Source organism: Pantherophis guttatus, chromosome 3, assembly GCF_059756535.1.
Source record: "Pantherophis guttatus breed Tessera chromosome 3, ASM5975653v1, whole genome shotgun sequence".
Taxonomy (NCBI): Eukaryota; Metazoa; Chordata; class Lepidosauria; order Squamata; family Colubridae; genus Pantherophis; species Pantherophis guttatus.
Window position 1 is genome coordinate 92,495,600 of NC_142065.1, and position 23,943 is coordinate 92,519,542.

At 38.0% G+C, this 23,943-nt stretch overlaps 1 protein-coding gene and 1 non-coding gene across 5 annotated transcripts in view; one reads left to right on the top strand and one right to left on the bottom strand.

Moving 5' to 3' along the window:
• Window positions 1-23,943, bottom strand: part of PTPRC (protein tyrosine phosphatase receptor type C) — an 85,260-nt gene that overhangs the window by 20,901 nt on the left and 40,416 nt on the right. For 3 of the 4 annotated variants that reach the window (XM_087890041.1, XM_034437441.2, XM_087890040.1), the window contains 11 exons: window positions 23,517-23,597; window positions 20,733-20,750; window positions 18,057-18,275; window positions 16,294-16,398; window positions 15,417-15,578; window positions 13,717-13,851; window positions 10,520-10,690; window positions 5,629-5,831; window positions 4,018-4,078; window positions 3,430-3,538; window positions 1,557-1,591 (listed from right to left, as the gene is read on the bottom strand). In XM_087890041.1, coding sequence (XP_087746167.1) covers window positions 1,557-1,591; window positions 3,430-3,538; window positions 4,018-4,078; window positions 5,629-5,831; window positions 10,520-10,690; window positions 13,717-13,851; window positions 15,417-15,578; window positions 16,294-16,398; window positions 18,057-18,275; window positions 20,733-20,750; window positions 23,517-23,597 — 1,299 coding nt within the window. The remainder of the gene's footprint in view (window positions 1-1,556; window positions 1,592-3,429; window positions 3,539-4,017; window positions 4,079-5,628; window positions 5,832-10,519; window positions 10,691-13,716; window positions 13,852-15,416; window positions 15,579-16,293; window positions 16,399-18,056; window positions 18,276-20,732; window positions 20,751-23,516; window positions 23,598-23,943) is intronic. The other variant, XM_087890042.1, reaches the window with a different exon arrangement.
• LOC132709804 (U6 spliceosomal RNA) lies at window positions 5,391-5,494 on the top strand. Its single transcript, XR_009620789.2, has one exon. It is a non-coding gene; the product is annotated as a U6 spliceosomal RNA (small nuclear RNA).

The following is a 23,943-nucleotide window of genomic DNA, read 5'->3' on the forward strand; positions in this document are numbered from 1 at the left end:
TGAGAACACTGAGATGAAGGAAGCATACGTTTTTCCTGTACTTATTCCTTTTTTTCAGGGAAAAAAAAGTTATACATGGATATTACTTTTAGATACTGTTTTTAACATTCTTCAATGGTGCTAATTGCATTTTTTTTAAAAAATCCCTATGTAGCCACAAAGGCTTTGAAATTTGTTTTGATCAAGGATCAGGAAAGAATTAGTCTTTTCCCACATATTGTATAGTTTTTGTGATGCTAATCAGGCCACATTCTGTTTACAATCCAGCCTGAATTAGAGCAAGATGACTTTTATGTCTTATTGAAATTGGTCCTCATTTGCAAAGGGAAAAAAAAGTCTTTTAGAGTACCTAGTTTAGCACATGTGTTCTTTATCTTAGAAACTCTTGAAAAGGCTCTAAAGAAATATGAAATGAAATATGCTGAAATGAAGTTTAGATTCACTGCTTCAAATGACATCATAATAAAGCTAACACTTCATTTGTGAACAAAACAGAAAGAATAAACTAAATAAGATAAAGAGTGGCCCTGCTTTTTACAATTATTTTCACAATAATAATGAGGGTGTGCTAATTCCATTGATATATAGGCCATGTATCCACTGATATAAAAAGGGAGACAACATTGTCCTTAGAATTTCTCTTTGTTGCACCATAGTTCAGAAACAAGGCAGGAAAATGCATCAGGATAGAGAAGGGGTGTCAAACTTGTGACCCATGGGCTGGATGCGTCACACACTGGCCACCCCATCCCTGCTTAACAAAGGGGGGGAAAGTCACGATACGTCACATGATGACAACGTGATGCCATGAGTTTGACACCCCTGGGATAGAGAATTCCATGGGGCTTTATGAACATCTGAAAAAACTTTCATAGTGTTGTGGTCCGCCAGCAGCCTGTGGAGCTGGCAGCGGAGTCGGACAGCAATGAGGCTGAGGAAGAACATGGGCCAGTCCTGGAGGCTTGAGGAAGGCCCGGATGAGGGCTCTGCGTCAGAGGCAGAGATGGGACCAAGGCCATCAGGGAGTGATGTGCGGACTTCGGAGCCTCCAGAGGCTGACAGTAGAGAGGCAGAGGAACAGGAGGAGCCTTTTCCTAGTGCATGTAGGAGAAGAGCTGCCCGAAGGCAGGAGCAACTAAAGCAGAGAGGACGACTTGGGAGTAGGGCCAAGAGATGATTGGCCCCTCTCATAAGGCTTAAAAGACCAGCAACGGCTCTTGGCCTCTTTGCCGGAAAACCACCATTGAGAGATTTGCTTCGTGTTTGGATGTATTTCTTTCTTGTCAGCATCTTCTGTTCCTGAACTGTTGCCAAGAAAAGCCTTTGGCAGTTTGCCTAATTATTCCAAGGTCAGAGATAAACTGAAGAATGGTGTTTTGAGAACTTTGCTTTCATTTAATTTGGAATACGCTGAGAATGAGTTAATTCTCAGCTATTTTAATAAAATCTTTGTTTGTTTTTTGGAACTGTTTTGTATTTAATACTAACTAACTACCTGGGCCTGGTTCACAACACAAAGGATCTCGTACTTTCTAGTTTTGTCTTTAAATATTTACCTCTGGTTACAAGCCTTACTCCTTCTTCTTCATCCCTGCAAAAAACATCAAAGAGATAAGACTGAATGGTGAGAACAAAATATTACTATTTTTCAATAGATGTTAATGAGCACACTGGTGTGGTCAGAATGTGAGCACATTAAGCCTTCTTTCTAATTCTGCTACTCCAGCTTTGAAAAAGAGCAGGTTCCCCTTCTACTCACACAAGACCCAGAATAGTAGAGTGTGCTCCCCTGATGCATATTGACAACTATTTCAAATGCCACTTATTTTTTTTTTAGATAAGCTTGAGGACAGCCTCACCCCTGATATACAACCAAGCATATTCCTGAACTACAATACCATCAATGGTGGGTTGCTACTGGTTTGCTCAGGATCTGGTGAACCGGTAGCGGCAGCGGCGGGACGCTCCGCCCACCCGCCCAGATGTGTCTGTGCATGCGTCCACGAGCGAACTGGTAGTTACGGGATTTGAATCCCACCACTGAATACCAAGTCATTAATTGATTCCCCTGGAGACCACTTGAAACTGGTTTCACCCTATTTGCAGATCATAAGACAGGCATAGCTTCAATGCATGGCTCAGATAGTTTTACCGGGGTTTGAACCTGAAAAAATCTCCGTATGATGATTGTGTTAAGGCAGGGCACTTAATTCTAGAGCTATAGGGACACTTGGTGTCAAGAATTGGTAGGAAGGTCTATGTATTCCATGTACATAATAAATACACAAACATCTGGCTGCTTATTGGGAAAAAGTGGGGGAGGGACCCAAAAAGGACAGAAAAATAAAAGGTCATCTCCTGGAAGAAAACTTGCTGACTGGAACTGAACTATTCAATCAACATCTTTCTAAATGTTTAATCGAAGTACAGGTTCATTATGGTTATTGATCATTTAAAAAAAAATAAATCTAAAATTACTAAGTTCCAAGAAGAATAAAAACCAAAAGAAAAGGTAAATAAATGAAAGAAGTACATAAGAGATATTTATGATACTAAAAAGAGATTGCAAATAATGTTAAAGAGAAATAAGTTCTAAAAAGAAAATATCACTTGAGTATTAAGAGCTAAATTAAGAAGGCCAAAATATTAATACAGGTATTTCTCAATTTGAAACATTTGTTTAGTGACTGTTTGAAGTTCCAACAGTGCTGAAAAAATGAGTTGTGACTAGTCCTTGCACACACAACTATTGGACCATCCTCATGGTCATGTGACCCAAAATTATTGACATAAGTGCACATGGTACTTGTGTCATGGGATCATGGGATCACAATTTGAGATCTTCCTAGTTGGCTTCCAATAAACAAAGTCAATGGGGGAAGCTGGATTCATTTAATGACTGTGTGATTTATTTAACAGTTGTAGTGATTCACTTCTGCGATGATTCAGTTAACAATCGTAGCAAAAATGTCATAAAATTGGGTGCAACTCATTTAACAACCATCTTGTTTTGCAACGTAAATTCTGGTCCCAATTGCGATCGTAAATTGAGGACTATCTGTGTAAAACCATGCCCCTCAGAAAATCAGAATTGCAATGAACTTCCATAAAATCAAAAGCAATCAATCAATTGAGTGGAGGGGGATAAAGAAGTGTAAGTAGTTAAAATCTGAAAGGCTTTGGTCTCTAACTTGAATGCAACTAACTGTAATTGTGATAATAATAAAGAATTCTGTCTATAATTTTATGCAAAATTTTCTATGATTTTCTGCAACAGAATGACAATGATAATTGTACAGTTCATTTGCAACAGGGAAGCTCCCCAAGTGGTCAGTGCCAGACATTTGTAATGGGGCAGATCAGGGTGCAGTTTTCCTATTGTTGTCATGCACACATAGGAGAAGAAAAGAATACATTTCACAAAGTTACCTTGAATTTTTTCTGTTAAGAATGTATATTTTATACAGGACAAGAAGTAAAGCCAAAACTGTTACAATAATCAGGAATGCCAAGAATCCAATGACAGCTTTAGTATTATCTGTAGAATGAAATGAAATGAAATAATGAAATGAAATGAAATGAAATGAAACAAAGGCAGAGGTGGGTTTCAGTAGGTTCTGACCAGTTCTGGAGAACCGGTAGCGGAAATTTTGACTAGTTCAGAGAACCGGTAGTAAAAATTCTGACTGGCCCCGCCCCCATCTATCCTCTGCCTTCTAAGTCCCAGCTGATCAGGAAGAAATGGGGATTTTGCAGTAACCTTCTCTTGGATTGGGGACGGAATGGAGGTTTTACAGTATCTTTCCCCTGGAGTGGGGTGGGAATGGAGATTTTACAGTATCCTTCCCCCGCCACGCCCACCAAGCCACACCCACAGAACCGGTAGCAAAATGTTTTAAAACCAACCACTGAACAAAGATTTTAGGAAATGTCAACATTTTGTTATCATCTTGTGTTTTCAGTATGCAAATTAAACTAATCAGTAAATGAAAAGGAATTTTTAAAATGTAAACATACATTTGGTGGTTACATTTTCCAATATTGGCTCTGTAGAATAATGTCCATTGGAAACAGATACCTGATAAGAAAAAGAAATAATTAATGTAGAGATCTGAAATGCACAAAAAAACGAATTGTTGTATATATTTTCCAAAATCTTCTATGAAAGCTATACCATATGAAATATACCACCTTCATTAAGAATATAAACGTCTTAATGAGCTGTAAGAATCAGCTCAAAAATACAAAATAGAAATAAGAAAATATATATTTCATCCTGCCCTCATTTATGAGGAAGATGAAAACTTTGATACTATAAAAAAAAAAAATGCAACAGAAAAGCTACCCAAGTGTTCAATGCCAAATACAATGTTAATTTTAAGGAAATGGCTGTGGATGCTTGGCTGTTAATGAATTAATTTATTCAATTAGCAATTTGACTGTACTCGATTTAGTTTTGTTTAAAAATGGTTGCAGGGTCTTGCCCCCGACCAGATAAGGTTGTAGTTACTACATCTGACCAAAGGGATAAAAGATACACTCGGTCCTTGAAACTATTTGTCAATTGACAACAAACTAATGACAATGATACAGTAGTGGCCAAAATTGTGGAAACCTTTTGGGAAAAGTGTATTTTGGAGGTCTGATGGCTAATAACACCACTTTTTTTTTGGAGTTTCAAGATAATCATATTCCACTGCTGGAATGGCCTGGGAATAGCCTAGACCCTAACCTAATTGAAAATCTATGGAGCCGACTAAAGAAACTTGTTAGTCACAAGCGACCCAGCAATAAAACCCAGTTAATAGAAGCAATCATTGAATCTTGGTTTCACATTATAACAGCTGCAGAACTAAAAGACTTGGTTCACTCCATGGGAAGATGTTGTAAGGCCGTAATTCATGCTAAGGGTTACCCAACTAAGTATTAACTGATGTGATAATTTTTATATATCTCATTTTTCTATGGTGATAATTTTTGTATGTCTCGTTTTTTCTATGCGCTTCACTTTTCTTCTTTATACTGTAACTGCTATTTTAATAGCAAATCCTTCATAAAAGTTACCGCATTACATTCTTGATTAAATTATCTTTCCATTGATATATAATTTTATGGTACTACTTAAAAAAAAAGTGGTGTTATTAGCTAATTTTAGAAAATATGCTTTTCCCAAAAGGTTTCCACAATTTTGGCCACTACTGTAGATCCAAGTACTGCTAAGTATTGCTTTTATAATTCTGGAGCAACCCACTCCAGAACAGTGTGTCCTGAATTTAATCACCAGATTAACCAAACACAAACAGCGATTTCGGTTTGTGTGCATGTCAGCTTTTACCCAATCCATTAGCTTGCTGAAGGACTGATTCAGACCATCAACTTAATTCATTATTGTGCTCGCTTCGGCAGCACATAAATTAAAATTGGAACGATACAGAGATTAGCATGGCCCCTGCTCAAGAATGACACGCAAATTCATGAAGTGTTCCATTTTTTTAAAAAAAAAAACTTAATTCATTATTTTCTCAAAATTTTGAGTTCACTGATTGATGAATAAGTAGATAGATATACTGCATTTCAGGGAGAAAAAGTGAAATATCTCAGTCTCAAGTTTAGAACAACGCAACTTACTTGAAAAGTGTATGTTTTCAAAAAAGAAAGGTTGTCCACTTTGAATTTGCAAGTGCTGCTGTTCTTTGTCTCACCGCCATCCCATTCTAAAATATAGACTTTGCCGGGTCCATTTAATTCATCTGGTCCTTCACAAGAAACATCTACAATATTGTTTCCATCCCCGGCTATGTTTACTTCAAAGTTTCTCAAAGGACTAGGTTCTGTTGAAAATTAAAATGGTTTTCATTAAAAGAAAATAAGCAGTGCTAAGAGTATAGGAATCAGAATGCTTTAACAATTAGTTATAGATTAGTTATTAGTTATTAGTTATAATTAGTTATAAACAAGAACAAGTAGCTCTTGTTTAATGACTGCAATCAGCTGTTAAGCAAAATGATCACTAAGTGAAGTCGTGACTAAGACCAAGACAGTGATGGACACTGAAATTCACTGGTTGCTGATGTTTCACTCAGATAAAATTCTTTTATACAGTGTACTGTGTTTGACCCATTTCCACTCTTTTTTTGCTCCTTTGCAGGGCAGAGAGATTGCTTAAACAAGCTACAGATAGTCCTTGATTTACAATAGATCGTTTAGTGACTGTTAAAAATTACAACGGCTCTGAAAAATGACCGTTTTTCATAGTTACAATCTATGTAGCAGTGGTGGGTTTCAAAATTTTTTACTACCGGTTCTGTGGGCATGGCTTGGTGGTCATGGCATAGCTTGGTGGCCGTGGCTTGGTTGGGCGTGGCAGGGGGAAGGATACTGTAAAATCTCCATTCCCTCCACACTCCAGGGGAAGGTTACTGCAAAATCCCCATTTCCTCCCGATCAGCTGGGACTTGGGAGGCAGAGAATAGATGGGGGGGGCAGTCAGAATTTTTACTACCGGTTCTCCGAACTACTCAAAATTTTCGCTACCGGTTCTCCAGAACTGTTAGAACCTGCTGAAACCCACCTCTGCTATGCAGCATCCCCATGATCATGGGATCAAAATTCAGATGCTTGACAACTGATTCATATCTATGACCACTGCCATGTCCCAGGGTCATGTGATTGCCTTTTGCAACCTTCTGACCAGCAAATGGTCGGAAATGGGGAATCCAGATTCACTTAACAACTGGGTTACTAACTTATCAACTACAGTGATACACTTAACAACTGTGGCAAGAAAGGTTGTGAAATGGAGCAAAACTCACTTAACAAATATCTCACTTAGCAACAGAAATTTTGGGCTCAGTTGAGTTCGTAATTCGAGGACTACCAGTATGTCTTTCTGAGTTGTTTTTCTCTACAGTGCAGCAGTTCCACAAAAAGTACTAACCAAAATGACAAGCTCAGCTTAGTTGATTAGAACTCTGGGTCACTGGCTGTTGCTGTCTGAAACTGACCAGACCATAATCAGTTTTGCATTGCATATTTTTGTTGTCCTAAATGTGTGCATTGGTTGGGAAATGATTTTTTTACTACTGTTTATTACTGTCACATTTACAAAAGGTCACTATCTAAGGCAGTTGCTAAACAAGGACTATCTGTACATAACATACATTGTCCTGGTGCTATCTGTATTAATTATAGATGCTAAATATTTTCACTATTTCACCAGGATTATTTTCACTATTTCACTGGGATTCATCTTCACGAAAATAAAACCAATTTTCTCAATAATTTCTTCTCCTCTTCACTCCACAAAAACACATATTTTTTTCCTAGCCATGAGATTTATATACTCAGATATTGATATTCTTTGTGGCACAGAATTGCTTTCTCCCTTTTAAAATCTATTTCCACAAACTATGGTGATGATGACTATAATTCATAAAACCACCAAAACTGCATTAGCAATTAATTAGCATTAATTATAAGCTTTTCATTGGTTGATCCTTTAGGTGGAACATTTTTTAAGAATTTAGGAAAATCACCAAAATAATTTTTCAAAATAAAATCCTGGTTTTCTCCATTCTCAATTTGATCCTCATTTTGCTTTGTGCAGATGGAGTGTGCTCCAAAAGTCAAAATGGCACTAAAGTTTTTTTTTTAAATTGATAGCCAAAGCCTGACTTATTCAGTATTGTTGACAAAGGAATCGATGCAATAACAGATAATAATAATGAGTCACCTTGTAAGATTCCTCTCTTGATATTAACCTCTCCCAGTTTATCACTATTGATCAGCAACTGTGTCTTCCATTGTGCCATTGATCTTTTCACAAAGTTTCTGATGTTTCTACTGAGCCCTGTTATTTCTAGGCACTTAATTATCTATTCATGTGGCAGGGAGTTGAATACCTTCTTGTAATCAACCCAAGTTTCATTCAACTTTGTCATCCCTTTCTTGTAATTTTCCAAAACTCATCAATTCGGAACTGATCTTTTGTTCTTTTGCTGCTTGGGCAGTTTCCTTTCTGTTCAGGTGGAAGGAGTATGTTTTCAACTAAGTGCTGTTGGGTTTCATCAGCTACAACAGTTAGCAATTTGAAAGTTGTTGGTAAGCAAATAATTGGCCTGTAGCTGCCTGGTGATGCCCCTTTTGTTGGACTTTTCATTATCAGGTAGAATTTGCACTTTCCAATCCTCAATTTCATCTTCTGGCAGTATGTTGAAAACTGTTTAGCAGTGAGTTGGTATAGGCTAGTCAGATGTTTCAATCCCAAACCATGCAGTTTATTTTTATCTAGTGCTGAACAATTCTTGAACTTTCTTGCTCTTTTCTCCACCATTTTTTACTGTAATTACACGTTTTTTCATTTTGGTTTCTTTTTTAATCCAAGCTGCATTCTTGTTGCATTTTTAAAATTTGACTCATAGCTGTTCCCAGAACTGTATCGTTTCTTCTTAGTCAGGTGCTGACTGGTTAATTGCAGTCTCTCCTTTGATGGATTACTAGAAATGTTTTTGATTTGACTGAAATTGGAGATTTTGTCTATAGTGTACAGTTTGAGATTGATATCTCTGATCTTTATATATAACCATATAGCTGTTATTGCTGCTTTATTATTTCCTTGTTTCTAGTTGATATTTCTTGATGTGGTATTCCTTGTGCTTCTTGTTCTTCAGCTTTTTTTTCATCTGTTCTAGCTTGCTTGCATCTGATCTTAGCTTGCTGATCTTATTTTTTAATTTGGTGATTTTTGGCTTCTTTCTCCTTCTTTGTTAATTTTGCATCCTAGGTATTCAGTTATAAATGCAGCCATGCTGTACATTAGTTGGTTTGTTTCTTGTAGTGAACGGGTGTTTATATTTGATGTTACAGTATTGGTATCTTTTAATACTTGGGCTAGTTGTTTCTTTGGAACAAGCCTCAATACAGACAGTCTTATTCTGATGTTTTTGTACTGTTCAAAATGCTTGGTTAGTCTTTGTTTCAATTTGTCTTTTTTAATTAGAAGATATTGTTCTTTCTGTGGAGAAAGCAAGGAAATGCCTGGTTTGGGAATAAGAACTATTCAATAGCAATGCTGGCTTCTTCTACTGCTGACTCCTTCTGGTTTGCCTTTACAATCTGAGGTACTTCTGGCAAAGCTTTCAACTTCTTTCCTCTGATTTGCAATTCTTCTAATTCTGCTTCTATGGATTCTTTATTTCATGTTATAAATTGAAGTTGAACTACTAGTCTCGGTTCTCTGATTTCTGATTCTGGATGTTGTTGTTTCTAGATGCACTCTTTTTAAATATCCTCTTCTTGTTATGCTTGATTTGTAAATAAAACATTGGATTGCACTGGGTTGGACAGCAATGATGAGCAAATGCCTAATATGGAAAACCAAGGACATCAGCCTAGCAATCAGCCTGGTGCTGGAGAAGGCTCCTGCATATTCTTTGGACAGCAAAGGTGACTAACAAGCAATACTGGAGCATATAATACCAGACATGTCACTAGAAGGCAAAATCATGAAACTGTGTCTCATTTACTTTGGCCATGTCATGCAGGGGAATTCACTCGAGAAAACAATATGCTGGGAAGAGTGGTAAAAGGAAACCAGGCAGTCAAAGAACCTGGTACTGGACATCATCAAAGCTGATAACAGACAGATTATAGAAAAACTGAAGGAAGTAGTGCAAGACTGGAAGATGTGGAGAGATCTGGCCCATAGAATCACTGAGAGTCAGACACAACTGAATGAATAACATCATTGTCTTCTTCTTCTTCTTCTTCTTCTTCTTCTTCTTCTTCTTCTTCTTCTTCTTCTTCTTCTTCTTCTTCTTCTTCTTCTTCTTCTTCTTCTTCTTCTTCTTCTCCTCCTCCTCCTCCTCCTCCTCCTCCTCCTCCTCCTTCTTCTTCACTTTGTTTTCAATCTTTGTATATCTGCAACAGGGAAACCCCTTTGGGGATGCAATGGGTCACTCAGTTAAAGATGCTGAGCTTGTCAGATGGAAAGCTAACAGCCCAGGTTTGAGACCCAAGTACTGCTGAACGAGTTCCCATTACTTGCCCCATCTTCTCCTCATCTAGCAGTTTGAAAGCATGAAAATGCAAATAGATAAATAGTTACCACTTTGGCAGGAAGGTAATAAGGTTTTGTGCATCTTGGCATATAGTCATGCGGGCCACATGAATGTTTTCAGACAACAATGGTTTCCGTGGCTAAGAAACAGAATGAGCACTTCCCCTAGAATCAGACACAACTTGGAAGGGGGAAACCTTTACTTTTAAACACCTTTTCTTCTAGTAGTCCTGTAGCTATTGGCCCTGCTTGTTCAGCCAACAGTCCGGAGTTCTGTGCCCCATTTGTACACTTGTGAAGTACACATGATGGCCCTTTTTATATATAACCATTCAGAGTAACTGGGAGTCAAATAGCATATAAATTTAATAAATAATAATATTTATTGTGGTTATAACCTTACTCCATAATTATATTTTCACAGCTAAATGAAATATTCACAATTAAATATTCACAACTTACTTGTTGGCATAGTCATAATATAACCAGTACAGGGAAGCCCCTCAAGTGATGGGAGTCTTTTCTTCTCTGTGAATGCCAATACCTTCACTGTATAATTTGTATAAGGTTTTAAACCAGTCCTTTTATGTTGCATGCTATTATATTCTGTCCTAGGGTTTAGATCGTCTGGAACTGTTAAAAACATAAATACATTCAAATATAAATAATGTTTATGCAGAGACACAAATTCAGAAATAATTATTGGCACTGATTTTCATAGAAGGAAACCAACCTCCTATTAAGAATGCCAAAATATAGATGGATGAATGAACATATCAGATTTGATTTCTTGTTTTTTCTGAATCCAACAACTTTCATTTGTCAAACTGAGATCTATTTTTTAAAGTTTAAGATTTTTATGCATTTTTATGTATATTGCTTCCAAACATATTGATTTCATTTGCAGTTTTGTGTATTACACAGTTATTACAATTTTCTTTAACAATGCATTTATGAACATTGTTTTTACAAATATATACATTTTTCTCTAATATATTTTTTAAAATTAGAAAACTGTAAAATGGTGCTGTTTGAATATTAACTAACTTCAAGTTAGTTAATATTCAATTAATATGAATTAGATCTAGAAGTAACAATACTTTCCAATGCAAACTAAACAAATTTCTTACCTTATCCCAGAATAATATTTTGCTTTGATTAATTTACCCTTAATTGATTTTTACTTTAGAATATTTATTGTAGTTTACAAGGTTTTTTTTTCAGGTGATAATATACTGTTCACTTCAAATGTGTGCAAACATTGGGGCAATTATTATTGGTGTTAATGCTGGAGTTTGGGAGATGGAGAATCCCATTCCAATAAATTCTAGCTCTATCTATCATCTGTCTCTTCTATCTACTTGGGGAAATTAGTCTCCTAAGAAACACAGTGGCTCATGAGGTTAGAAGTCTGGGCTGATGATTGGCTGGCTCATGTTTGACACCCATTGCTGCAGCGGATGGGGTGTGCTCCAGTGATGAAACTCAATTTTTTTTACTACCGGTTCTGTGGGCGTGGCATGGTGGGTGTGGTTTGGCTTGCAAAATCCCCATTCCCATCCCACTCTGGGACTAGCCAGAGGTGGTATTTGCCGGTTCTCTGAACTACTCAAAATTTCCGCTACCGGTTCTCCAGAACTTGTCAAAACCTGCTGAATTTCACCCCAGTGTGCTCCCATCATACACTCTACCTCCTGCTGACCAAGCAGTTTGAAAGTGGGCAACCATGACTAGATTAATGGGTACTACTCCAGTGAGCAACTTCATGGGGACACAAAAAGAGCCCTGAGCTGGGTGTCCCTGAGCAATGCTGTTCTCACTGGCAAATCCTTTTGCCACAGAAGCACTTTGCTTCTGACATGGAAAAAAATTGTCTCTTAAGTGGAGGTGATGGATAGGTGAATGGATGCAATGATGGATGGATAGATAAATAGATGGATGGGTGGATGGATGAGTGGGTGGATAGAAGAATGGATGAATGGGCAGATAATTTCCTGTTCTTTCCCTCTGCTGAACTCCTAGCCAAAATACTGTATTTTCCTTTATTTCTATATTGGTCTATATGATAGAACTTTACTTATAGTTAAAAATAATTTCTCTCTGATATTTCAGTTCACTACTTTGTTTAAATATTGTCCCCCCCCCAAAGAAACCTTTTGAACAAAATTTGGTTTCATGTGGCCTCAGGTGAAATTGGACAGGGATATTTTGCAATGAAGGACATACTGACATTCTATTCATTCAATATATCAATATGAACTGGAGTGGCAACTGGCTTTTATACTGGCACTGATAAAATACACAAGCCATGTACAGATTGCCAAGATATCTGAGATGTAGTACTGGTTGAATGGCATCTACTGCCCCACCTTCTAAGAGAGTGGGAATAATTTGAGGTCCAGAAGGAGGGGCTGAGAAGTAATCACTGTCCTCCACCAATGTCTGCCATTTCTGTCTGCTAATTGAAACAGGGGGATGATACTGTCAAGATACATGGGATCCAGTGGTGGGTTGCTACCGGTTCTGCCCAGTTCTTGTAAACCAGTAGTGGAAATTTTGAATAGTTCAGGGAACCGGTAAATACCACCTCTGCCTGGCCCCGCCCCCAATCTATTCACTGCCTCCTAGTCTCCCAGCTGATCTGCTAGAAGGAAAAAATCAGGGCTCACCTGACAAAGAAGAGGGAAAAAAACAAGACACCATTACTTTAAATTGAGAAGCCAAGAAGCAGCTTCTGGAAGGAGATTTTTACTTGCAGAAGCGAAGTGACATTCAGCAGTTCGTTTCTGGGTCAGCTGAACAACAAACTGGATAAGAGGAGGGATTCTTATATGGTTCTATGTTTTTAAAGTTTTGGGATTTGTGCAACATGGGCTTTGTGTTTCTAAAAAAGATTTGGGTAATTTCCATTGTGAAATATCCTGTCTTGAATGAGTTTTCTGCCTGCTTGTAAATGGAGCCGAACTTCCAGCTTCCATTTTCTATTATCTCTAAGCACTGGTAGCTGTTTTCTTCTTACAAAGTTTCCTTTATGCAGCTGGCAGGAATGTGGAATGGGTATCAGGCAGGTTCCTTGTTAGCAGCTTGATTTTTCCTTCTTTTTCTGGGAGCCTTTTCTTATGAGTAATATTTTATTTGGGGAAATGAAGAGGAGGGAGTTTGATTCCTTCCCAGAGCAGGTTAGAGGGGTGGGGAAGGAATGGGGATTTTGAAGTAACCTTCCCCTGGAGTGGGGAGGGAATGGGGATTTTGAGTATCCTTCCCCTGTCACACCCGCCACGCCACACCCACCAAGGCACACCCACAGAATCGGTAGTAAAAATTTTTGAAACCCATCACTGATGGAATCTACAGAAAGGAAAATGCCTTCTATTTGGAGGAATCAATACAAAATCAAACTATTTTCAGTGTTAGTGATAGAGATTAGAAAACTACTCTGAAAATATCCTTGAAATTTTCAGAGATTAATAGAGCAAACCTATTACTAGGAGAAGTAGTGAACAAGAGCAGCTACTTATCAAGGTTATTACAATTATCCATCCAGAAAATTTTGAAAATAATGTTTAAAAATCCTGAAAATGCATGAGTAGGTGCTTTCAAACAATTAGAAATACATACTAGTAGTACATAGCAATAGTAGTATTAGTATATATACATACCACCAGATTTCTTGTCGAATATTTTGATTATATAACCATCAATAGGGCCATTTCTCTGGGTTTGTGGTGCACTCCAAGTAACTGTTATACTTTCTGTAGTTGACGTTGATGAACAGTTTTTAGGTAGGTCTGGCCCTGATACAAAAATTAACAGAAAATCAAGTAATGATAAAACAATGATCTCTGGGACATGACAACATAAATACAATATGAGCAATATAATCCATGACTACCATGACTTTACAGGAGAGAAATAGAACCAGTGTCAAGCAGTAAATTGTGTATTTGTGCAACATTGTGTATTTCCAGAAAATGTCAGTAATTTCAGGTCTTAGAAAGGTTTATCAACTCCAGAGTAAGAATACAAGACCAGCAAATCCTATGTGACATTAGTCAACTACCAACATAGACCGATCACTTCAATTCCAACTCTGTTTTTAGAACTTCTATTTGCCCCAGAGGTGATATTTATTCCTTAGGTTCAAGATAAGATGTATGTTGATAGCCTCTGTTGAGAGTTGGGTGGCATGTAAGCATACTAAATTCCTCTTTCCACAAAATACATCTCTTTAGAAATCACATATTGGTCTCTAGAATCTCCTGCCAGCTGGGCCCATGAACAATGAATCATAAACTTTCATCATTTCTAATAGGTTACATTTTTTGTTGGTGACTATAAGAGCAGTTAATCATTCCCAATGACTTCTGATTGGCTGAGATGAAAAGTCAACACATCCCATGCTAAATCTGGCAAAGGGAAGTAAATATGACCAATTATCCTGTGCCCTGTGTGTGGAGAGAGAGAGAGAGAGAGAGAGAGAGAGAGAGAGAGAGAGAGAGAGAGAGAGAGAGAGAGAGAGAGAGAGAGAGAGAGAGAGAGAGAGAGAGAGAGAGAGAGAGAGAGTATTTATAACAACAACAACAAAATCTCCAAGTTATTGAAGATTTTGGAAAATCAAATCACCTATATTCTCCAAGTAACGTACAATCATCTTGTTAATCTAGGTTTTGATTCCTTCAAGTTCAGCTTGACTCCTTCTGATGCTATGGACATATCCATCTAATTTTCTCAGCAGCAATTAATAGCATTGACTTCCCATTGTCTTTTTCCAGGCTTTTCACAATCTAATCTAAAATCCTGAGATTACTAATGTTGTCAAGATCGGCTAATCATACAGTATTTATACTGTTGCACCAAACAAAAAAAAAATTGAAGAAAGGAGGAAAAAGTTAACAAGCATTATACATCTTTTAGATGGCCATGAACAGAAATGTTTCACAAGCTTTGAGCCAAACTAAATGTTGAATGCATATTCACACTTAATATGCATGATTTCTTTAGTCCCGAAAAGAAGTAAATATTCTGAAGCAATTACCTACACAGGGATGAAATCACAAACTGGTGCCATTCCTCTCTTTAATGGCTATCTCATTTTACGTTAATTCTCTTTAATCTCATTATCCTGTGATAATGACCACACTTGAGAACGCCGCCTCCATTTTCCCTGTGGACCTGGCTGTTTATAATGAACTTGGCTGATTTAGCATTATTATCTGATATATCTTACCAAATATCAGTTACCAGGATCTCAATACATATCTCTTCCTGTTTAAACACACGCAGAAATATTTAGTTTCTGGGCAAATTCAGTAAGCAATAAGTAACAACATATTTTTAAAAATCACGGTGTGATACTCACTTCCATAGTCCGTTGTTATCTGAAGTGTACGATGTACTGGTGTATTAAGAAATCTTGATTGGTCAATTTTTGATTTGCATGTGTAATTTGTGTTGGGTGGCAACTCTTTAAACTGATACTCTGACTTATTCACATCATTCCAAATGCAGTTAGACTTATTATCTGTAAGGAATGGAAAAAAAATATTGCCCTGAAATCCAGGCATCTCGGAGATTCTACATCTTCAATAGTCTTGCCAAGCTTGGATATAATTGTCCTCCCGATGTGTAAACTTCAACTCCTAGAATTCTCAAACCATATAAGCATAACTGAGAATTCTGTAAACTTAAATGCTCAAGAACATCAGGGGTGTTGTGTGCTGATAAACTTGTATGCTGAGTTTTGATTTGATTTTTAAAGAAGAAAAAAAATGATGTGCTATTGCAAGGAGAAAAAAATTAAGTCTACAATGGAACAGAAATAACTCTAAAGACAATGTACCAAAAGGTTGTATTTCACTTAATCAATAATAGTACTACAGATAATCTTCCTATAGTGGCCATAATTGAGACCCACAATTTGATTGTTAAATGAAGCAGTCAATAAGTGAAACCATGGCTGGGCTTATAACCTTTCCTCAGCTTTCTTTTGCTTTACAGATGTTTGAAGGTCATAAATGTGAAGACTGGTCACAAAGTCACTTTTTATCACTGTATAAGTCAGTTGCTCAGTGAGGATTTCTTATATGAACATACATGAAAACTCAAATTCTTTAAACATTTTTATAATATTGCCTTTATCTTTTATAAGGTGAAGCACTTCTATACAAAGTACTTTTTGATTTCCCCATTAATTTTAGATCAAATGCCAACTAATTGCTTTAAAAAAAAAATCCTACCATTTTGGAAACAGCAATATGAATATTTCAATTCACACCGATTAGCAATGTCCCAAACTAAAGTTATTGTAGTATTAGTGACGGTTTTATCCAAATGCTTGTTATCTGAAAGAGAGGGAGAGAAAAAAAATGAATTCATTTAAGTATTTTTCATGTTTTTTTAAAAAATGCTGGAAAATTACCTCCTTATTTATATACAATGCTTGTATATTTTTGTATGGGTTACAAAACTGTAGACTGGATGAAAAATGAACAAAATTTTCAACAAACGAGAGGAAAAAGAAAGGTAAAAGTGTAATTGCAATGATGAGCAGCTCCTTATTAATCATTTCAAAGAGGTTTCTCACATTTCGATCACAACATTAGAAACTCTTTTTCTTCCATGGCTGATAGGCCTGCCTCTCTCTCCCAACAGGACTAAAGGATAAAATGCCATTTCCGGCCAGAGTTGTCTTAGTTTCTCCCATGTTTCTCCCACTGAAATCTTCACCTGCCTACCAACCACAGTTTCTAGGAAGCTGGGATACAAAGTTATGGGATGAGGGAAGCAGCTATAGCAAGTGAAACCAATTTCTGGTTTTCAGCTATTAAATGGGAATTCCTGGATATTCCTGGGCATTTTTGCTCTCCCCAGGCTCCAGAGGTTTTTCTCGAGCCTCCGGGAGTGCAAAAATGGCCTCCCCGAGCTCTGGAGGCCCTCTTGAGGCTGGAAACGGGCCCATTTCCGGACTTCCTGAACTTCTAGTAGGCCCATTTTTCTCCCTCCACAAGCCTCCATGCGTGCCCTGCATTAACCTGCATCCAAAACGGACCATGTGGGGACTCCTGTGAGGGGCGGAGCAGGATGGGCGGGGCCAGCCATGAGTGGGATTTGGGGGCTCTCCAAACTGTACAGAAACTTAGCTAGTGGTTCTCCCGAACTCATGCGAACCCCCAGCAGCCCACCCCTGCAAATATCCTTTAAAGGGGGAGTGATACTTGGTAACACTTGTGATCTTGAGATCATGACAAACAAGAAGGAAGTGTTTCAGTGGTGGGTTGCCCCCGGTTTGGATCGGTTCTCAAGAACCAGTAGTAAAACTGGTGGGAGGCCCCACCCACCTTCCCAGATGATGCCATCAGCGATCTGCGCATGCACAGATGCTTCTGCGCATGTGCAGAAGCAGGGCATGCGCAGGAGCGAAGCACGCAATCCCGTTGCGAAGGTAGTAAAGGTAAGTAGAACCCACCCCTGGAGTGTTTCCTATTCAGAAAATTGCTTTCTGATGAGTTACTACCAGCTCCACCTAGTTGGCAAACTCAAGAGCCACTAGGATTTCAGGAAGACATTTTTAGTGTTAGTAAGGATGAAAACGTTATTTTGAAAATTCTGACAGTCAAAGTAAAGATAAGTCCAGGTTCTTGCTTAATGGCGGTAATTGGGATCAGCAACTCCATCCCTAAATGGTGCAATTGTAAAGCATGATGCCACATGGTAGTGCTGACTTACAATGGTAATGTTGACATTTACAGTTGCCATTAGTACCTGAATCCCACATAACTGTTAAGCAACTCGTCTGTCTGGTTCCCACAGCATTAAAGCAGGTCTATTCAGTCCATCTCATTTAGCTAAATTTGATCAATTTGTGCTATGTATTGCTAAGAAGCACATTAGGTTTTACCTACCCCACCCAAAAAATGATGTTTAAGGCAGGGTTTAACAGAGTATGGAAAACAACATTAAGAACAATAATGTGCATTTTGTTTTAATGAATTATAATTACCAGAAATGGGAACATTAATGAAAAAAGGTTTCTCGCAATCTTCGCTGAACTTTGCTGTTATGTTATAGGTTTGGCATTCTATCAGATGAGATAAAGTAATGGTCTTTTTTTTCCAATCACAAGAAATGCAGGTAACATTCAGCAAATCTAATGATCCATTAAACATAAGATTTGCAGCATGACGATCATCTGTAAACGTCGGAATAGGCGAAATAGCGTCTATAAGACAAACGAACAAATCAAAGTTGGAGGTAACCATTCTGAAACTTTAAAATAAAAGAATTAAATCCACAAAAGGCCACAAATGATATAATAAAATATGTAAATCATAAGGTTACAGTTTTATTCCTGTGTTAATTAACCTACCGTATTTTTGGGACTCTGAGCAATTTTGTTGCAGCAAACAGCAAACAGCAAACAGCCTGCTTTACTTTCATTTTCATTTTCAGCATAGCTTGATCAGCACAAGGGAAAAAAAATCTGCTCCAGCAATTTTACTCTTTGCAGCAGAGCCCTGCGCAAAACAGCTGAGAGCAAATCAGCTGAGGTCGGGAGGCCGATCCAATCAACTTGTGCTAATTAGGCTGGGCTGAAGCTGAAAGGAGCTATTTTTTCTTGCTGTTTGCTTGCAAGGAGGTAACTGCTGTGAGACAGAGGCCAAAGGGTGGGGGCCAGTGGGTGGGTGGGGCTACATTTGGTGTATAAGACACAACTAAATTTTTACCCCCTTTTAGGGGGGAAAAAGGTGCATCTTATACTCCGAAAAATACGGTACTCAGTACCCAGAGGATTCGACATCTGCTCTGTGGCAATGACTCTACCCGTATAAAAACACAAAGCCTCTAGAATCAGTGTAATCTAAATTTTTCTAGTTATATTTATATTGATTTATAAAGCCACCTCACATCATTCTTCAAGGTCCTTGATGTATTTACTCAATCTGGATTAGGTTTTCCTATACTGCTTAAGTAGTGATTAAAAATAAATTATGGAAATTTGGCCCAATAGTTCTTATAGATAGATTTAATTCTTTGGGGGGGGGGGCACATAGCAATTTTTTTCCTTGTAGCCTATCAGTTCAAGCATTAACAATGATGGGACAAAACTATCTCTGAGACCATACAACATATCCTTCACTTCAACAGAGGCTAACAGATCCAAAGTCCCAAATTATGCTTCCAAATGACCTTTTTGGGATATTTTTGATCTCAAAAAGACACTTACCTAACTTTTCAAAATACAACTGGATTGGTTGTTGTTATTTCTTCCTTGGAAAACATTTCGCTTCTCATCCAAGAAGCTTCTTCATTTCCGACTGAATGGTGAGGAATAATATAATATTCCCCACTATTCAAACAGAATGAAAGAAGCTTCTTGGATGAGAAGTGAAACATTTTCACACACACACACACACACACACACACACACACACACCCAAAAATACAAAGAAAGTCCAGTAGCGTTTTGAAAAGAACCTTTAGAACAACCATGACCTGGATGGTTGAGAATCTCCATAGATCCCTGCTCTTTGCACTCATCAGGAGGTTGACTAACTATTTTTTGAAACAGTGTTACTTCTTGCACCATTTTGCACCATTTGTAGTGCACTACAATTTGTCTGTTTGGTTATCTCCCTTATCATAAAGCCCATTCTTGACAAGGCCATAATGGACATTAGCAACTGCAGTGGCTTTCTTGGAGTTTGATGGAAAGGAGGAATAGAGCTGGGAATCCTCAGAAGGCTGATGTCACCCTGTATATATAGCTGGAAAGCTACCTATTAAGCAACCTACAAGTAGTCCTCCACTTACAACCACAATTGGGCCCAAAATTTACATTGTTAAGTGAGACATTTGTTAAGTGAGACATTTGTTAAGTGAGTTTTGCCCCATTTTATGACTTTTCTTGCCACAGTTGTTAAGTGAATCACTGCAGTTGTTAAGTTAGTAACCCAATTGTTCAGTGAATCTGGCTTCCCACTTGAATTTGCTCATCAGAAGGATGCAAAAGGGGATCATGTGACCCCGGAACACTGCAACCGCCATAACTGTGAGTTGTTAAGCATCTGAATGGAAATCACGTGACCATGGGAACGGTTGTAAGTGTGAAAAACGGTCATAAGTCACTTTTTTCAGTGCCGTTGTAACTTTGAACAGTCACTAATTGAATTGTTGTAAATCGAGGACTAGCTGTATTTGTTACAAAATGCACAAATACAGATGAACGGCCCATGAAAATGATTCTAATCCTAAGGATTGTCCCAAAGGTGCTTTTTCAAGAGGCCACTGGACTTTCTGGTTTTTCTTTGAAGACGTTTCGCTTCTCATCCAAGAAGCTTCTTCTTCTCTGAGAGCCGAAGAAGCTTCTTGGATGAGAAGCAAAATGTCTTCAAAAAAAAACCAGAAAGTCCAGTTGCCTCTTGAAAAAGCACCTTTGGGACAGCCATGACTTGTATGACTGAGAGTCTCCATAGACATATGCTAAGGATTCCAGCAAAAGCTCTTCTGTTTTTTTTTTTAAGGGTATAATAATGTATATGGCATCTGTATATGTATATTTTGATGGGACAAGAGTATGCAAAAGAACTGTGGAGGCAGCCTTTCCAACTGATAGAGCTTCTTTCTTATTCAAATGGTTATATTCCATCTTCTTGGGGAGGGGGAATTAAAAACTTACCACAAGCCTTACGATTGTCTGCAAAGGAAAAAACAAACAAAAATAAGAGAAAGTCAGTTGTAGCAAATGCCTCTTAAGTGGGAAAAAAATTATTTAACATTTACATATTCATGTACATTATTTCATTGGGTTTCTGATTGAGAAGATGAAAATTACATAATATGTTGCGTTGCTTAATAGAATTATTTCATAATTTCATGAAAACAATAATTGGATATTCAGTATCCTGCCATATTTGGGAAGTGGCTCATAAACCATGCTGAAATGTTCTACCCCATTAATGACATCAGACCCTAGCAGACATTAATTTCAGAATATAATCTCTCTCTCAAGTTTCACTAGATACCTCAGTAACTCTTGGCTGTATCAGATAGCCCCAGACCCTTATATTGGATAAAGTTAGTTGGACTGCTCCAATCAGTTGCAGAGTTTTTAACAGCTTCACAGTGACTGAACTGTATGCAGGTAATCTTCAGTTTACCACCAGAATTGGGAATGGAATTTCTGTTGTAAATCACTACGATCAAATTGAGTCAACCCATGAACAGACCCAATTTTATGAAATTGTTAAGGTGTTGTGAAGAGAGTCAAGTGGTCACAGCTTCCCCAAGGGGAATTTTTTGCCATATTTGATAAGAAACTGACAAAAAAAATATTGTGATCACGTGACTACAGACATTGCAACTGGTTGCAAAGTGAGTCAGTTGCCAAATGTCCATGTCAAGCCCCAGATGGGTCTCGCCATCGTTGAGGAGGACGATGAGAAGGGGCCGAATTATGATCCTGTGTCTGCAGGGCAGGGTGTGACAGTCCTAAGTGTGGGTGCATGTCATAAGTAGCTTTTTATTAGACTGTTATAACTTTGAACTGTTGTTAAACAAATTGTCATTAAGTCAAGGACTTCCTATAACCGGGTAATTGCCCAATACACTATACACACAAGCTTATCAAGAGTAACCGTATTGTAACCTTGCCTTATGCACGGAAACCTTTTGCCAAACATGCATCAGAGCTGACCAGAATTTAGTTACCTTGTATGCAACGTTGAATGGGAGCCAGATAATAAATAATATGTCCACCATCCTCTTTTTTTTAAAGAAAGTTTTCCAACATGGAGGAAATTAAATGTACTCAGAATCTTCATTAAGGTTGTGGCACAGTAGAACGTAATTGTTGCCTTCTACTGTCCTTGCCACACAAGGCTACAACATTCCACATGCTGCGACATGCTATAACCTACTTCTTTTACAGTGGAAGGCAGACATCACAACATCACAATGCTCTATGATCTTTAGTTAGTCATTGGGAGTAATCTGCTAATTTGGTGGAGAACGTAGGCTGTACCACCAGATTGTAATATACTACAAAGCTCAATTCATCTCCAGCTGTCATTCAACATTACATATACAGTGTGCTGTTTGAGAATTTTTAGCAGAATTATGTTCAGATTGCAGCGACTTGAAGGGGACACCATAGTGAACCAGTTTATAGTCAACTGGCCTCTTCCACTGACTATTTAACAACAGCAATGGGATTAGATCATCCTATGGAAACATTGCTCAAGCTAATTGAAGATTGAGATGCATTACTCCAACCTCCAATCTTAAGACTGTACTTGAAAGATATTTGGGAGCTTGTAAAGCTCACAGTTTTTAATTGATAATTTATATTATAGTTATCTATGTACTCAGTTGAGACCCATATAGCAATCATGCAGAAATTGCATTGCCATTATTAGAGTAATCATACATTTGGATTGTCACAATGCTCCTTCATGTTTTTAGAGATACATACAGTACATGGGCATCTCTTCATCCAGTAAGGTAAAGGTAAAGGTTCCCCTCGCACGTATGTGCTAGTCATTCCCGACTCTAGGGGGCGGTGCTCAGCTTTGTTTCAAAGCCGAAGAGCCAGCACTGTCCAAAGATGTCTCTGTGGTCATGTGGCCAGCATGACTAAATGCCAAAGACTCAGGGAACGCTATTACCTTCCCACCAAAGGTGGTCCCTATTCTTCTACTTGCATTTTTAATGTGCTTTTGAACTGCTAGGTTGGCAGAAGCTGGGACAAGTAATGGGAGCTCAACCCATTACGTGGCACTAGGGATTTGAACCGTTGAACTGACAACCTTTTGACGACAAGCTTAGCATCTTAGTCATTGAGCCTTCATCCAGGACAATAAAGCAAACTGCAAGGATCTGACCTAGTTGATTTGTCAAAACCAACTAAGAAACTCTTCTTAGCAAGCATGAAGAGAGGGGTTTTATTAGGATGGGAACTTAAAAAGCGGAGAGCAAGCTTAATATTTTGTTTTTCCTTGAAGACGTTTCACTTGTTGTAGTGGTTGAGGCACCAATCTAGAAACCAGGAAACCAAGGGTTCTAGTCTTGCCTTAGGCACAAAGCCAACTGAGTGACCTTGGGCCAGTCACTCTCTCACTACCCTAAGAAGAAGGCAAAGGCAAACCACTACTGAAAATCTTGTCAAGCAAGCTCCAGTGATCTGTCCAGGAGTCAACACTGACTCAAAGAGACAAAACAACAACGACAACCCCTGAATCAAGTACTTTATAAATTTATAAATTTTAGTTCTTCATTCAGATTATAGGGCTGAATGCAGAATTCGGAAACAGTTTTTACATAATTCCTATTCAATTCAATTGACTTCTACAGTTTGTTGATTTTCAACAAACGTTCATAGAATCAAACCATACTTTAAGATTAAAGTGTGGTTTGTATTCAAAACTTTGCATGCACAGTAAGTAAATGGGTGCAGGTTTGTCACCTATTGAGGTGGTGTTTGGGAGAGCTGAAGAGATGCTTGTTGCAGTGCCAGTGGTTGGAGTAAAGAAAGTACTCCCATCATCTGCCAAGAAATAAACAGAATGTTAGCATCACATCCAGAAATAACTGCTAATATATTTCCCATTTGGGAAATAATTTTAAAGCTGAAAGGAAAGAAAATGTGTCGTGTTGCTTTTCCAAATCAAAAGTAGAAAAAAATATAATTTTTCTACTACACATTATGTAGTATTACGTGCTACACTCAATCTATTGCACAATCACAGAGCATACATCCTGAACAAACATGCGTAGAAACTCATGTTAATTTAAGGTAAAAATCCTTCCCCTACTTAATTGGAGATTATGACACCTCACAGTGGTCACCTCAGGGGTCATGATGAACAATGGCCTGTCATGATGGTGATCAG